Source organism: Melanostigma gelatinosum (genome assembly GCF_949748355.1).
Source record: "Melanostigma gelatinosum genome assembly, chromosome: 1".
Taxonomy (NCBI): domain Eukaryota; kingdom Metazoa; phylum Chordata; class Actinopteri; order Perciformes; family Zoarcidae; genus Melanostigma; species Melanostigma gelatinosum.
Window position 1 is genome coordinate 27570575 of NC_136634.1, and position 14981 is coordinate 27585555.

Below are 14981 nucleotides of genomic sequence, written 5' to 3' on the forward strand. Positions count from 1 at the left end.
TACGTTATATTTTACTCTGTAAATTGCTGCTGCTACAAACGAATTTCCCCCTGGGGATAAATAAAGTTTACATCTATCTATCTATCTATCTAGTCGGGTGCGACTACACATTCAGAGTGACATTGAAGGTTTAAGTTCGTACACAAGCTACTGCATCCAGCTTTATTACACACATATGCACAAGTAATCACAGACGACTGCTCTTTAAAATATAACAGAGTTTAAGTAATATTGCAACCAACAAACACCATCATACACTTTTATATGTCTAATACCTAAAGTCAAATGAATAAAATGGGGAAGGATATATATGTATATGTGTGTGTGTGTGTGTGTGTGTGTGAGAATCTAAGTGTGTGTGAAGCGAGGGGGTGTAACCTATTCCATCAGTGATGAAAAGGGAGGGGCCTTAAGAACTACAGCCAAGAACTACAAACCAAGATGGCGGAGGTCGAGTGACCTAGACAAAATGGCGGAGGGGTGGCCGTGTGTAATGACGTGTGGCGGCGCAGCACATGTGTCGGGACAATAGGGACAACAGTCGTTTCACTCTAAAATGGGCATATGTCTGAGGGAGAAGCTGAATGATACTCAGTGGGAACATAAGCGATATAAAATGGTGCAAGCTTCTTGCTGGCTGAGATGTTGCAGCCGAGGTGCAGCTTTGCTCCAGAAGACGTGTTTCTCACCCTGTTACGACCCAGTTCACTAGGGGAAAGGGGAAGCATCATAAAACCAGTCGGACAGTTGTTTTATTTACAAGAAACTCGGATTAAGGCTAAACACACCTGCAAAGGCAAAGAAAAGGGTCGTTGGATGCTGTTTAGAACAAATAACTCAATACAACCAAAAGACCGCTCTTAAAGGAAGAGCTACAGCAATGGTCCTCGTGTTGTTAGACACATTCACTCTGTGCTGCTGTTGTCAGAGGATGTGGAATACAACAGGAAAACACCAAAACCGGCTCTGATTTCCAATCAAACCTCTGCGGCGTCCGCCGTCTCCGGCACAAAGTCCCATTCTTTAGGAGTGCACTGCATCTTTGCAGCTCTCTGCGAGGCTCACAAACCATTTCTGTGGCTCTGCAGAAGCTCGGCGCAAGCTTCTCTGCAGATATTCAAATTTGGCAATTTGCCCGCCCTTTAAAGGGAAGATTTAAAGCAGCAGGAATGCTCGACATTAAGTAGGTTTGAAAACATTAAGTGCAGCTTTTTACAAAACAAAATGACATTACATTAAATTTAGCAGACGCTTTTACCCAAAGCAACTTACAATAAGTGTAGTCAACATCGGTATTCAAGAGAACTACGAGTCAAATCAGGTCAAAATCAAGTCAAAATCAACCACCTAGTCAGATATTCCACACCCAAGATGACAGAGGTTCCTATCTTGTGTTCCAGCAATGAGACCGGCCTTGTTTTGCGTAATATGGAGCAGCTAACTTACTTAAACTTCTTAGTTTCACTCGTAGTGGAGAGTATTGGTGTTTCATTATGGTATGAAGAGGCTTCTCCAACATCACAACAACCGAATTTCAGGTAAAATTGTAAATACTTTGAAATTGAGTGGAAAGTGGAGTGATACTGTTGATATTCTACTTAGTTATACCACTCATAACTAAATAAATACCATTACTGCCAACCAATGCAAACATTCTGTTTGGTAAGATTCCAGTAAAATTCAAAACACTGTGCAGAGCAGTAGCATGTCACATGATCATGTGCAGACGTGGGACTTCTAACAATACGTAGCATCAGTCAATCTAGAGTGCATGCAGAGCTACTCTCATGAAGACAGTCTGTCGCAAGGTGGAGTGTTCTCTTGCACCGCCGTGCGCTGATCCACTACTAGTGTGGGTTCACATAACTAATAATGGTCATGGACGTTTTGACATGTACCATACAGCCACAGTGTGTTTCCCACATAAGATGGAAGGTGAGATGTCACAGACTGGTGGAAGATAAGAGGTCAGTTTTCAGAGGAGTCGGTCTCTTCCGTGGAACCATCGCTTTCCACCTCCATCTTCCTCCTGTGGTGGATGTTCCTCCTGGGGGAGGCCCTCCTCTGCACCTCCTTCAGCCCCCCCACCGCACTGCCGCTGCTGTTGCTGCCGGGACTCACTGAGATCTGGGCGATTCTGGACAGCACCGGAAAAAAGAACGAGTTATTAAGAGAAGAAAGGAAGATAGGAGAACAACACAGCAAAGAGGACAGGAAGTAAAGGCCAGACACAGGAAATGAGGACAACAAAATGAGAAAACAGCGAAAGGAAAGAACGAGAAAAGCATGTCTGTTAAACAAATGTGAGAAAAGCTAAACGTGTTTGCGTATTATGATACTGTCATCCTGTGCAGTGTACAGTACACTGTCTGCGTTCTCACAGTTTGTCCAGTTCCTGGTCCATCTCTGGATCAATGAGGAACTCTGCCATGCTGGGTAATGCTCCTGTAGGAAGAGGGACGAAAGACAACGTTCAGCTTATTGTTGGAATGCTGTTAAGCATTCCAACTATTGTTCTTCGAATCTTTATTGTTGGAATGCTGTTAAGCATTCCAACTATTGTTATCCTGTTTCTTTATTCAACTTCTATTTCTTCCGTCGCGCCTCTTCTTCTCCTTCATATTTTAAGCTACAGAAACCGCTCAACTATTAAAATGTTCAGCTCTTTCACCAGAGGGGTGCTATGACTTTTCATATTTCTAACCTTTAAACTTTTTATTTTCAATGGGATCTCTATGGAGAATATTTTCAAATGGCTTCAGGCACACAGGTGTTCGCGATTGAGCCAATTAGTGATGTTGATAAACACACAGACTCACAGACACACGCGCACATACACTCCTCTCCCTCTCTCTTTTTGTCTCTCTCATACAGACATTCAGGTCTTAGGGATCTTTAGAGGTCTTCCCCCCCCCACACACACAGTCATTTCAGGTCTTGGAGACTTTTAGAGGACCCCCCCCCACACACCCACCCCATTTCAAAATAAAAGCCGCACACACATGATTTGTTGCAGCTGTTACGTGTTGCAGCTCGGCCAATCAGATATGAGGATTCTGATAAGTTTCCTGATTCGAGTGACATTTACACACACCGCGACACAAGAGGGAGAGACGAGGAAAGACATGGCAGAGCAGGACAACAGTCATGTAAGCTGTAAAAGATAAAACATCAGACAATCTCCAAATGAGAAAGTTTGCCAGAGATATCAGAGCCTCTCTCTCTCTCTCTCACTAATTCTTTCTTCTCTCTCTCTCACTAATTCTTTCTTCTCTCTCTCTCTCACTCACTAATTCTTTCTTCTCTCTCTCTCTCACTCACTAATCTTTCTTCTCTCTCTCTCTCAATCACTAATTATTTTTTCTCTCTCTCACTAATTCTTTCTTCTCTCGCTCTCTCTCTCACTAATTCTTTCTTCGCTCTCACTCACTAATTCTTTCTTTTCTCTCTCTCTCTCACTAATTCTTTCCTCTCTCTCTCTCTCTCTCTCTCTCTCTCCCTGAGACATTACGCTGTACGCAATCAACCATACACTGACGCAATTCTGCAACTACTTGCACACAAACCACGTCTGGAAAAGATCTCTGCCGATCTGCGTTTTATAGTGTACTCTTTGCACGAACTCGGTCCCGAAGGAAATGGCGATATATTGTGCAGTTCTTTTATATAGCGTGGGACTCCAACCCCGCCTCGGGACTCTAACCCGGCCTCTCTGAGTTCTTATTTAGCGTGGGACTCCAACCCTGCCTCGGGACTCTAACCCGGCCTCTCTGAGGTCTTAATTCAAAGTGCTTCACATAAAACCATTAAAAGCGTCAAAACATAAGGCAAAAGAAAAGGAGATTTAACAGCAATTAAGAACAGTGTAAGAAATAAAATACAGTAGTAAAATGCAGAAATGCAGGAAATTGATTAATATATTAATTGAATGTGGTTCAATTAAAGGCAGCAGCAAACAGAAAAGTCTTCAATCTTGATTTAAATTAGCTGAGGGTCTCAGCAGACCTGCAGCTTTCTGGGACTTTGTTACAGATATGTGGAGCAGAACAACTGAACGCTGCTTCTCCATGTTTAGTTCTGACTGGGAACAGAAAGTAGACCGGTCCCAGACGACCTAAGGCAGGGGTGTCAAACTCATTTCCACTCTGGGCCACATCAGCATCACGGTCGCCCTCAAAGGGCCGGTTGTAACTGTAATGCTGCGTTCACACCGGTCGCGTTGATTTTTTGACGCACTGCAAAAAAGCGTCCAACGCACTGCAAAAAATCGTCCAACGCGCCGCCGGTCGTGTTCACACCGGTCGCCGCAAAATCTCGTAGCGCCGGAGAGGGGGCGTGGTTTATCGTCCTGGAAGCCTCGATCTGGCCGCCATTGTTTTCCGCCGTCAACCGGAGGAATAAGGACAATTTCTGCTCTGTACGTGTTGTGGAAGTCCCTCAAACGTCGGAATGCCAAACGCCGTCGTCTCTGGGTCCATAACAGCATCCGTAGGCGCACACAGCTCGGTGAATTTCACAGACTTCTCCAGGAACTACGTCTGGATGACTGCCGCTTCCAGCGCTACATGAGGCTAACCATTAGCCAGTTTGATGACCTGTTGGCTCGGGTCGGTCCCAGGATTTGTCGACTGGACACCTACTACAGACGTTCCATCTCAGCTGCGGAGCGCCTGTCCGTCTGTCTCCGGTGAGTGGCAGTTCCATAAAATGAATTAATGAAAGAATGAAATAAGTTCAGGCTTTGTCGGTCCACAACAGGGCAAGGAAGCCACTTTAACATAGTTTTTCTGAATGGAGTTTGGATCCATGATGGATCCGAAGTCCGACAATACTCAAAATAACGTAATCTTACGAAAATCACCAGCATTTAAGATGTTTATTATTCATGACAGCAGCTGTGCAGTCATATCAATAAAAAACGACTTCTATTAGCAGCTACAGTATGTTCAATAACTCTGTTAAATTGAATGTTCTTCTGTGCTGCAGATATCTTGCTACTGGTGACTCCTTTAGGACCATCGCAAACAGCTTCCGTGTCGGGGTCTCCACTGTCTCCGGTATTGTCCCAGATGTTGCCACAGCTATTTGGGACTGCCTTGTGGAGGAGTTCATGGCTGTGCCCACCACAGAGGAGTGGAGATCAATTGCTGTGCAGTTTGAGGAGCAGTGGAATTTTCCTCTCTGCTGTGGAGCACTGGATGGAAAGCATGTTGTCCTCAAAGCCCCTGCTAATTCCAGATCTTCCCATGGCAAGACACCGTGTAATGCCCAAGCACATCCAAAACAGCTCTTTTAAGAGCCACCCACACATTACTACTGAGCAAACTTCCTGCAATGTTACTTAATATATGTTGTAGCAGTGTGTCCTTCACTATATATATATATATATATATATATATATATATATAGTTGTATCCTTAAGTTTTCTTGTAAAACTACAATAAAGAACATGGACAAAGTAACATGAAATGAAGTGCATTGATTTATTGAAAATGTATAGAAAAATATATACAAAAAACAAACTAATTGTTTTTTTTAAATTCCTGGTTCGTTCCCTGGAAAGATTGTCCCCCAGATGTCTAATCCAAATGTTCCAAATTCAGCACCACAGTGCTGGCATCATAAATTAATTTGTGAAATTGCAATTTTATATATTCCTTTTGCTGGCGTGGCAATCTTTCCAGGGAAGGAACCAGGCTCCTCATGAAGAGTTCATCCTCAGATTGTGGTAGTAGAGCTGGTGGAGCTGGTGGAGCAGGGGTGTCTCTCTCCAATGCCTCCAGAAGGCGCTTCTCTATCTCCTGCTGCTTCTCGATCCCTGTTGGCCTTTTTGGGGCCCTTCTTTTTCCTGTATGACATGGAAACAACATATTTCGTGAAACTATTGCATCCCATCACTACAATAGCTTGTAAAGTAAATATTTGTAATTGTGAAAAACATACCATGAATGCATAAATTGTATTCATACAAAAAAATGCAATCCAACTTTTGTGATGTACATACCCATGGGTGGAGCAGGAGCGGGAGGAGCAGCAGGAGGAGGAGGAGGAGGAGCAGCAGCACCTTGAGGTTCTTCCTCACCGTCCTGATGACCAAGCTGTTTCATCTTTGAACATGAACAATAAAACAATTTTATGACTCAAAAGTGCTGCTTTAATTGAATAGTAATTTGCCTTCAAAGCTATGACAGTATAGTGGTTTAAGATCCGGAGCCCAGGGTTCAAAGCTCCTTTATTATAACTTATTTTTGCTCATGAAACATTTTTTTTAATAAGTATGAAGACTATACAGAACCAGGCTTTGCCAAATGAAAAAAACAAACCTCTTGCACTGCTTTGGCCTGTCGTTACTACTTCAGCTGTAGTAATATTTTCTGTATGACTTAACTATGCTGTGCTTTTGTGTCTTCACGTTCAACAAACCTCTCCTGTCAATCTCAGATGGCCCTGTTGCTGCCTCTGACATGTCGTCCTGGTCTGGTCCTGCATCTGTGAAGTACTCTGCGGTACTGTCTCCCTCCCCCCTCCCCATGTTACCGCTACTCTGCCTGGGAGTCACGAAGGGGTTGAGGAAAGACATAACCGCAGAGTACTTCCACTTCTTTGATGGCCCTGCTCCTGAGCCACTCTTTCTCTGTCTCCTCTCTCCTCTTTCTCAAATAGGTGTCCCTGAGAGTCTTCCACTTCCGTCGGCAAATCTCATCTGACAAGGAACGCATAACGTATTTAGTGTGAAAGCCGGTGGTTGGGCTAGCTTTCATGCTAACATGGTTCATATAGCTAGTTAGTAAATTACAACCGATAGCTAGAATCAAGTAACAAAGACATAATAATAACTTACCAGGTTGTCCGACGTCCTCACCTACTTTCCTCCATGCCATATCCTTTTTAGTTCGGTCGCGGTAGAGATACGACAACGTATGTTGTCCTCCATTGTTGTTTGCGATTCAGCACCGGCAGGAGCTACGGCACTGATGACGGGGGCAGCAACTCAACGCTGATAGGCTATCGCGCCACAGCGTCACCCGATTATGTCGCTGAAGTTGAAAAATTTCAACTCGCGCGTTGGCGATTTTGCGGCGTCCAACGCGTCCACCGCGTCCACCGCACTGCAATAACGCGTCCAACGCGCCGCGGGATCGCAAAATCGAGGCGCGCCAGTCTCATCGCGTCTGTGCATAGACTTTGTATGTAATCTCGACGCGCGTCAAAAAATCAACGCGACCGGTGTGAACGCAGCATTATGCTGCGTTCACACCGGTCGCGTTGATTTTTTGATGCACTGCAAAAAAGCGTCCAACGCACTGCAAAAAAGCGTCCAACGCGCCGCCGGTCGTGTTCACACCGGTCGCCGCAAAATCTCGTAGCGCCGGAGAGGGGGCGTGGTTTATCGTCCTGGAAGCCTCGATCTGGCCGCCATTGTTTTCCGCCGTCAACCATGACAGGAATAAGGACAATTGCTGCTTTGTACGTGTTGTGGAAGTCCCTCAAACATCGGAATGCCAAACGCCGTCATGTCTGGTTCATAATGTTGTTCAGAGGAGCTCCGTGGATTGTATCGAGCTGTATTCACTGTGTCTAGCAAGCCACCGGTCGCTGTTTACTACAGCTGTAGGAACACAAAATAAACTGATTTGGCTGTGATTCAACGGCAATAAACCGACAAAAAGGGACTCCGAAATAACTACGTAATGATGCCGATTTGTACTTGTCTTCTCCGACAAAAAGGGACTCCGAAATAACTACGTAATGATACCGATTTGTAGGTTACTGGTCTTCTCAATGGAGCTCTGATGGATCGGTGCTAGGCTATGCTAACATCGTAGCAGCTCCACCAGCACTCAATAACGTCACGTAGACGTAAATACGGCAGCGTCTATTCATTGTTTGTACCGTATGGTTTACACACACACATGCATACACATAGTTTGGTCCGGTCTCTATTGATATGAGGTATCGTAGCGCTCTGGGTGAACACAGACGGCGACAGGATTTATTTCCTGATTCAACAACGGCAGGAAGCCAGTGACGACAGGGGGAGCAACTCAACGCTGATAGGCTATCGCGCCACAGCGTCACGCGATTATGTCGCTGAAGTTGAAAAATTTCAACTCGCGCGTTGGCGATTTTGCGGCGTCCACCGCGTCCACCGCACTGCAATAACGCGTCCAACGCGCCGCGGGATCGCAAAATCGAGGCGCGCCAGTCTCATCGCGTCTGTGCATAGACTTTGTATGTAATCTCGACGCGCGTCAAAAAATCAACGCGACCGGTGTGAACGCAGCATTAGACTGTAAAACTAACTTCTCCCTAACATATTGTTAAATAACTGTCTCTGCATTTGATTATTGTTTATTCAAGTGTAAAAATATTGTACATGCAGTTATATAACTGAAAAATGATATTTAAACACATTTCTGTTATTATAACATAAATCATTTTAATTGAGGGTTAAGAAACCCACATGACTCTATCAAAGATCAAACTATTAAAGAAAAGAACAAAGACACATATCAAACACAAGTTATTACATTAACTTTGTTCAAAGCTATTTGTGTCACCTCTCTGCATCACTAATGTTCCTCCCTGTCATCGTCCTGTGCATGCAGCTACATCCAAGAGCTGCTCACTGAGAGTCAGGTCTGATGAACATGATAGATGATGTATCCGTGTTGTCTGTGCTTTCATCAACAGTTAATTCGAAACACAAGTACCTGCTCGTCTCTTAGCTAGCTGTGTTGTTAGATTGCTGCTAGTTCATGAACTCTGTCTGCGATGGTGTTTCTTCACAAACTGACATTTATAAAAGTCTGTATCTGGTCGGAGCTCTGCTCACATACCTTCAGCATGCACTGGGCTGTAGCTGTGTAAATATATTCTGCTGTGATTGCAGTCTGCCTTTTAATTCTTGGACAATTTGATGTTTTTCTTGGAGGCTAAATTTAGCTCCGTGTTTGGTGTCAAACTGCCGACGTGAATTGTATCCTTCATCACCGACACGCCTCATAACACAGAAGACAGACCCGTTTTTCTCCTTGAAGCACAAACATGTATTCGCTTTCCCATCTTTCATTTCATTTTCTTCCCTCTGCATCAATTTTTCTCTTCGTGGACATTTTGGGATTATTTGTCGATCTTTTTCAATCGTTGGAAAACCTCTTTTCGGGCTGTTGCCTCTCCTGTCCACCTGTTGTGATAGTTAATGTCGGTACACAGACAACATGCTATCTCATAATTTCAACTTTCTATCTCATAATTTCGAACATGGGGATACTTTTATTTTCAAGTCAAACTTTTAATTATTTTTCCCCCCCCAAAAAAAGAAAAAGAAAATTATATTTAATTTTTTCTTTGCTGGCGGATTCGTGGGCCACATAAAATAACGTGGCGGGCCGCATTCGGCCCGCGGGCCTTGAGTTTGACACATGTGACCTAAGGGGTCGGGATGGTTCATAAGGTAGCAGCAGATCAGAGATGTATTTTGGCCCTAAACCATTCAGTGCTTTGTAAACCAACAGCAGGATTTTAAAGTCAATTCTTTGTTGGACAGGAAGCCAGTGCAAAGACATCAGTACTCGGGTGATGTGATCCACCCTCCTGGTCTTAGTGAGGACTCGAGCTGCAGCGTTCTGAATCAGCTGCAGCTTTCTGACAGACTTTTTACAGAGACCTGTAAACACACCGTTACAGTAGTCCAGTCTGCTGAAGACTGTAGTAGAAGCAGAAGCAGAAGCAGTAGTAGCAGCAGAGGTAGTAATAAAAGTAGTAGTAGTAGCAGCAGAGGTAGTAGTAGTATAAGTAGAAGAGGCAGAAGCAGTAGTAGCAGCAGAGGTAGAAGAGGCAGAATCAGTAGTAGCAGCAGAGGTAGTAGTAGAAGTAGAAGAGGCAGAAGCAGTAGTAGCAGCAGAGGTAGTAGTAGAAGTAGTAGCAGCAGAGGTAGTAGTAGAAGTAGAAGAGGCAGTAGTAGTAGCAGCAGTAGGAGTAGTAGTAGAAGTTGCAGTAGTAGCAGTATAGGTAGTAGCAGAAGCAGTAGTAGCAGCAGTAATACTACGACTGTGTAATGTTAAACCTACCAATAGTCTGGTTGATGGTCTCGTGTTTAGCCAGGCTCATTAGGAAGCTGTAGTGAGAGACTTTGTTGGTCTGTTCAAGTACTTCCCTCATACAGGACCTGGGAGGATGACTTCACACAGGAACACAAACACGACAGGGTCAGATCAGTCTCAATATTAATGAATGCACACAGAAAGATTCACAAATGTATTTTGTGATTAATGACTCGCCACAAAAATATTTTTCAATGCACATAGAAATAGTTATCATTATATGTAAGTAAGTAAGTCAGTAAAATGTATTTATAAAGTGCTTTTCACAGACATAAGTCACAAAGTGCTTAACAGGAGAAGAATTACAAACAAAAAGCACAATGTGACCATATAAGGGCCAATCATTACATTAAAATGCACAGAAACAGAAACACGGTTTAAAAGCAGGCCTAGGACAGGAGTTGTTACCCAAACGCCAGTCTAAACAGGTGTGTCTTGAGCTGATTTCTGGATGAGTTCACAGAAACAGCAAAGCGTAGAGGTGCAGGCAGAGCATTCCACAGCTTTGGTGCTACTAGCTAGTCAGCTGTAGTTTAAAAGTAGTATAATGTTCTGTGCTCCCCAAATGGCAGGAAAACTGATTCTTCCAGACCACGGCGAGACCTCCACCGCGGCAAGGCCTCCACCGCGGCGAGACCTCCACCGCGGCCGGCCAAACGCGGTGTCCCAACATAAGAACAGTCCACAGGGCGGAGTCCGTTTAAATGGATGCATTCCATATTCCGTTGCCAGGTCTCGGGCAGAAATAAAAAAAGCCAAATTATGACTTGTGAACAAGTCATTTCAAATGTGTAAATGTAAAAAAAATCCACACAAAACATCTAATTCACAAATATATATCTGATGCACGCACAAATAGTTGTTTTAAATCAATACAATATAAATCTACAAATATAAAGTGTATCTAATCTCATTTTAAACTTTAACTAAAAGTTGTCTTATTTTATTTGAATCATGCTTAAACTATTTTGATGAAAACAAATACCAGTCAACAAGCTGCAGTACAGGTCCTTTCATCATATGTTTAGAAGTGTTGCAGAAATGGTTCAACCTGAATGCTCAACAGCCAATGGGAAGCAAGGACACTGACCTCTCTGAACATCCATGTCTTTTCTTGTAAACACGATGTACCCTGTAACATCAGAGTGTATTCTACACGCTGTGTGGTCCCAGTGAGTGAGGGCTGGACGTGTGTGTATGCTTTACCTGCGTTTGAACCGGTCACAGAGGGCATCAACACACTGAGCCAGAGTGGACGGTTCCACCGTTATTATTTTCATATCAGATATCTGAACTTAGAAATCCTTCCAGTGGGCAAGAGTTTTATCTTTGTCAGACAGTTTTACCCTCTAACTAAACAACAATCAATCCATAATGAAAATATGAAACATTTGTATAACATACCTCTTACTATAGAGAATAAAACACAAAGATTATATTGAGTAAGAGTCTAAACAAATGCAAATCATTAAAGGGACAGTTCACCAACAAATAAAAAGGACATATTTTTCCTCTTACCTGAAAAAAACAAAAAAACGATCTAGACTGATAAATAGCACTATTTATCAGTCTAGATGGTTTTTTGTTGACCTCTACCCTTCCCAAAGCTGAGCTCTAACTGATGTCGTTTCATTTTCATCCGTCTCAGTGACGATTTTAAACACATGCAGGCGATACAGGCTGGAAGTGAAGCTGACGAGCAGACATCACCGAGCAGACATCAACGTATATTGAACGGCACGAGACTACAAGCAGTCCACTAGGTGAACCTCAAGCTGTTGATATAATCAAAGAACCAACTTGTTGAGTAAAGACTTTAAAGTAACAACTAGATCATCCACTTCACCACGCCCCCCCTTCCCCCCCACACACACAAACAATGACGGCGATGAGATACGTAGGTCGTAATCTTGGCGTCGTGCAACATCTCTGCAACAGTTAGGACCTCAGTGACCTACACGGCCATGGTTCTGGTGTGAGATGCCAAGTGTTGGAGGTATCGTCCATAGAGACGTCTCCCTTCTCTCCCACATAATGCGACTCGTTGGCACTCGGCTGGTGGTGTTCAAAGCGCCAAAAAAGTACATTTACAACCTCAACAGCGATGTCACTTTCTAGAAATCATAACTCGTTGACTCAAGATAATCCTCAGACCTTGTGAGCAGTTTTGTCGGAGCTATAGTGCGCTGTTGGAGAGAGACGGAGAGTCTGGTGGACATTGGAGAGCAGGGAGACGTCTCTATGGATGACATCTCCAACACTTGGCATCTCACCAAATCTGTCGCGATAAATAGCACTACAGGTAAGAGGCAACATATGTAGTTTTTCATTTTGGGGTGAACTGTCCCTTTAACACACCCACGTTAGTAAAGGTTACAGCCAAACTGAGTGAAGTGAATGTATAAGCCTGGACATACTGAACACAGCCATATGAAACAGTAGCTTGTATTGTACCTGGGTAGTAGAACTGCAGCTGGAGGGCATAGAGGAAATCAGAAAAAGACATCAGAGAGTCGATGGCATCGTCCATCAGAACAATTCTACAGGACAAGAAAAGAAAAGCAGATAACAGTTCATACCAGATACGTCCAGGGGAGAACTGGTCCTTAAGGGACCCGACTAGCCCAGTAACACGTCAGTATGCAACACACTGAAATGCATTTAACAGAGAAGAGAAGGCTCCTCACCCAATGACTGATTGAATTATATCTTCTTGTTAGGTCTGTTGTAACAAAGCATTCGCATGTGCAGTATACACAATCTACACTCAACAAAAAGAGAAACATCATAAAAGACGGATGTGACTAAAAGATGCATTTCTGTAGCAGCAGTCATGTCAAATCCATAGCTCAGAGAGCCTAATACATGTTTTATGAAGATAAAACTGCATATGCTACAGTGGCCTATTATTGGGACCAGCCCAAGTCACATCTGTGTAAAAATCAGCAACACAAAATCTGAGAGAAATAATCATTTTGCGGGTCTAGAAAAGGTCTTAGATCTTTCAGTTAAACTGACACTGCATTTATATTTTTGTTCAGTGTAACTACAAAATAACGACTACACTGTACTTTAATACAAATGTAGTGGCCATCCTCTTTACTCTACCGCATGTGCCTCATACTGATTGTTAGAGTAAACTGAAAAAGGCACATTTTCCCAGCATGCAACATTAGTGTTGTGGTAACCAAACAAACAAAGGTGTGACCTCTTGGGATCGGGGAACAACAGTACAAAGACATAAAACAATGTGCACGTGCTGTCTGAGGTGCGTCTGTGTACTGACCTGGCTGCACTCTGCACCATCGCCAAAGGGAAGTCTGGACACAACAAGTGCAGCAGCGACCTGTACTCCAGCACGGACAGAGAGTCTGGAATACAACTCAATGCAGTTACAGAAGAGACACAGTGATGCATTCATTCCAACGTTAAAGAGTCAAACCAACCAAGTCAGGTCTAGTGGGTTTTACACGTCAATGAATTATTCATATTTTAATACTTCCGCATGTAATAACATAAACGTAGCCTTATATAGAGAAAGGGGCAATTATTGAGTGACTATAACGATCAAACTACACCTCCAACAGAAGAAGTGTGTGGCTCTCACTCACCTCCGCTCTTGCCGATCTGTCTGTAGCATCTCCAGAAGACTCTGATGAAGGAGGCTCTGTTATGGGGAGTGGCCCTGATGTAGTTATACTCTCTGAAGAGGACGTGGTTACTGTTCTTTACACTGCTGAAACTACACACATGCACACACAGCAATTAAAACAAACAAGAAGAAGTCCACCTCAACATTCATGTAATCAGTTAGATCAAAAAGAAACACAAGAAGCACTAAATTGTGTTTCTTCCACCGACTCTCTAAGCGAGGGTGACAGTGTTGTAAAACAAAATGTGATCTAGTTCAGTAGACTTCTCACCGTTTAGATTACATACCACGCATAAACGCAAAACAGCGTGAAAGACGAGTATGCATCACATTTACAGTGTTTTAATGTACAAATGTATATTATTAATTAAACACATTATCATATTAGAACACTGGCTTAGTATACATTTCCTACAAAAGAAACCAGCAACTACAATGGCAATTGAATGATTGTGACTATACTGTACACCTAATAACAGATAAAAGGTACCGGGGAAGTTTGAAAATTGTAGTTCCAGTTTCCTTATATTCTGTAATTTTCCAATATTATCTTTGAGGAGATTCGCCCTCCCAAAGCCTACATCAGTCCAAACTATTGCCCAGGTCAGAGGAACTATTAGACTAACTGTGTGAGGAGTGTGACATACTATTCAGCAAAGTAGCGGATCACCCCAAACTGGGTGTACTCCTCTTTGTGTTCCAGCAGCTGGGTCACTGCATCACTCAGGTAGAACAGCACGTTACTGTCCGCTGAGAGGAAACAGACACAGAGCGACCATTAGACAGATCTAAAGTACACCAGCTAAAGAGCTCAGCTGTTAGCACTGCAAAGCTAACACACATCCTACCGAGGTACTCGTCATCTGGGACGGTGGAATTAAAGCGGTTCATTCTGCTCATGCTTTCAGGAGAGGACGTTGAAATGAACATGAATAGACTTGAGGTAAATGTACACAGTTAAAAGCAATGCGACCTCTGTAGCATCCATCATAGCACCATCTTAGCACCGACCATCCGTCGCGTGGATGTGACCCTAATATGGTGGGCTGGGGCTTCCATGGAAACAGCAGGATGTTGTCAGTTACATTCAGGAAATGCCCCCAAGCAACATAGCACACAAAGGTTCCATTGCTATTTTCGACATACTGTAATAATAATAATCGTCATCATTATTATTTATACTAGCAGTATTTTTAATATTATTACTCGCTATATTATCCATC

General features: G+C 43.3%; 1 protein-coding gene across 1 annotated transcript; it reads right to left on the reverse strand.

The window, feature by feature from the left end:
• Window positions 1–231: 231 nt before the first annotated feature.
• LOC306775768 (centriolar satellite-associated tubulin polyglutamylase complex regulator 1-like) lies at window positions 232–14782 on the reverse strand. The gene is made up of 10 exons (XM_079266268.1): window positions 14607–14782; window positions 14406–14508; window positions 13718–13848; window positions 13393–13477; window positions 12561–12646; window positions 11511–11516; window positions 11313–11400; window positions 10074–10183; window positions 2382–2445; window positions 232–2137 (listed from the first exon to the last, which is right to left on the reverse strand). The coding sequence occupies exons 1-10, from the start codon at window positions 14686–14688 to the stop codon at window positions 1969–1971; spliced, it is 924 nt and encodes a 307-aa protein (XP_079122394.1). The 5' UTR covers window positions 14689–14782; the 3' UTR covers window positions 232–1968.
• Window positions 14783–14981: the final 199 nt, after the last annotated feature.

Bases quoted from the DNA above. Each gene is read 5' to 3' on its own strand.
- LOC306775768 (XM_079266268.1), bottom strand. From the start codon at position 14,688: ATGTTCATTTCAACGTCCTCTCCTGAAAGCATGAGCAGAATGAACCGC. The intron at 14,509-14,606 runs GTAGGATGTGTG...GTTTCCTCTCAG, and splicing joins CCCAGATGACGAGTACCTCG to CGGACAGTAACGTGCTGTTC. The intron at 2,446-10,073 runs GTAGGTTTAACA...CTCTTCCTACAG, and splicing joins GACCATCAACCAGACTATTG to GAGCATTACCCAGCATGGCA.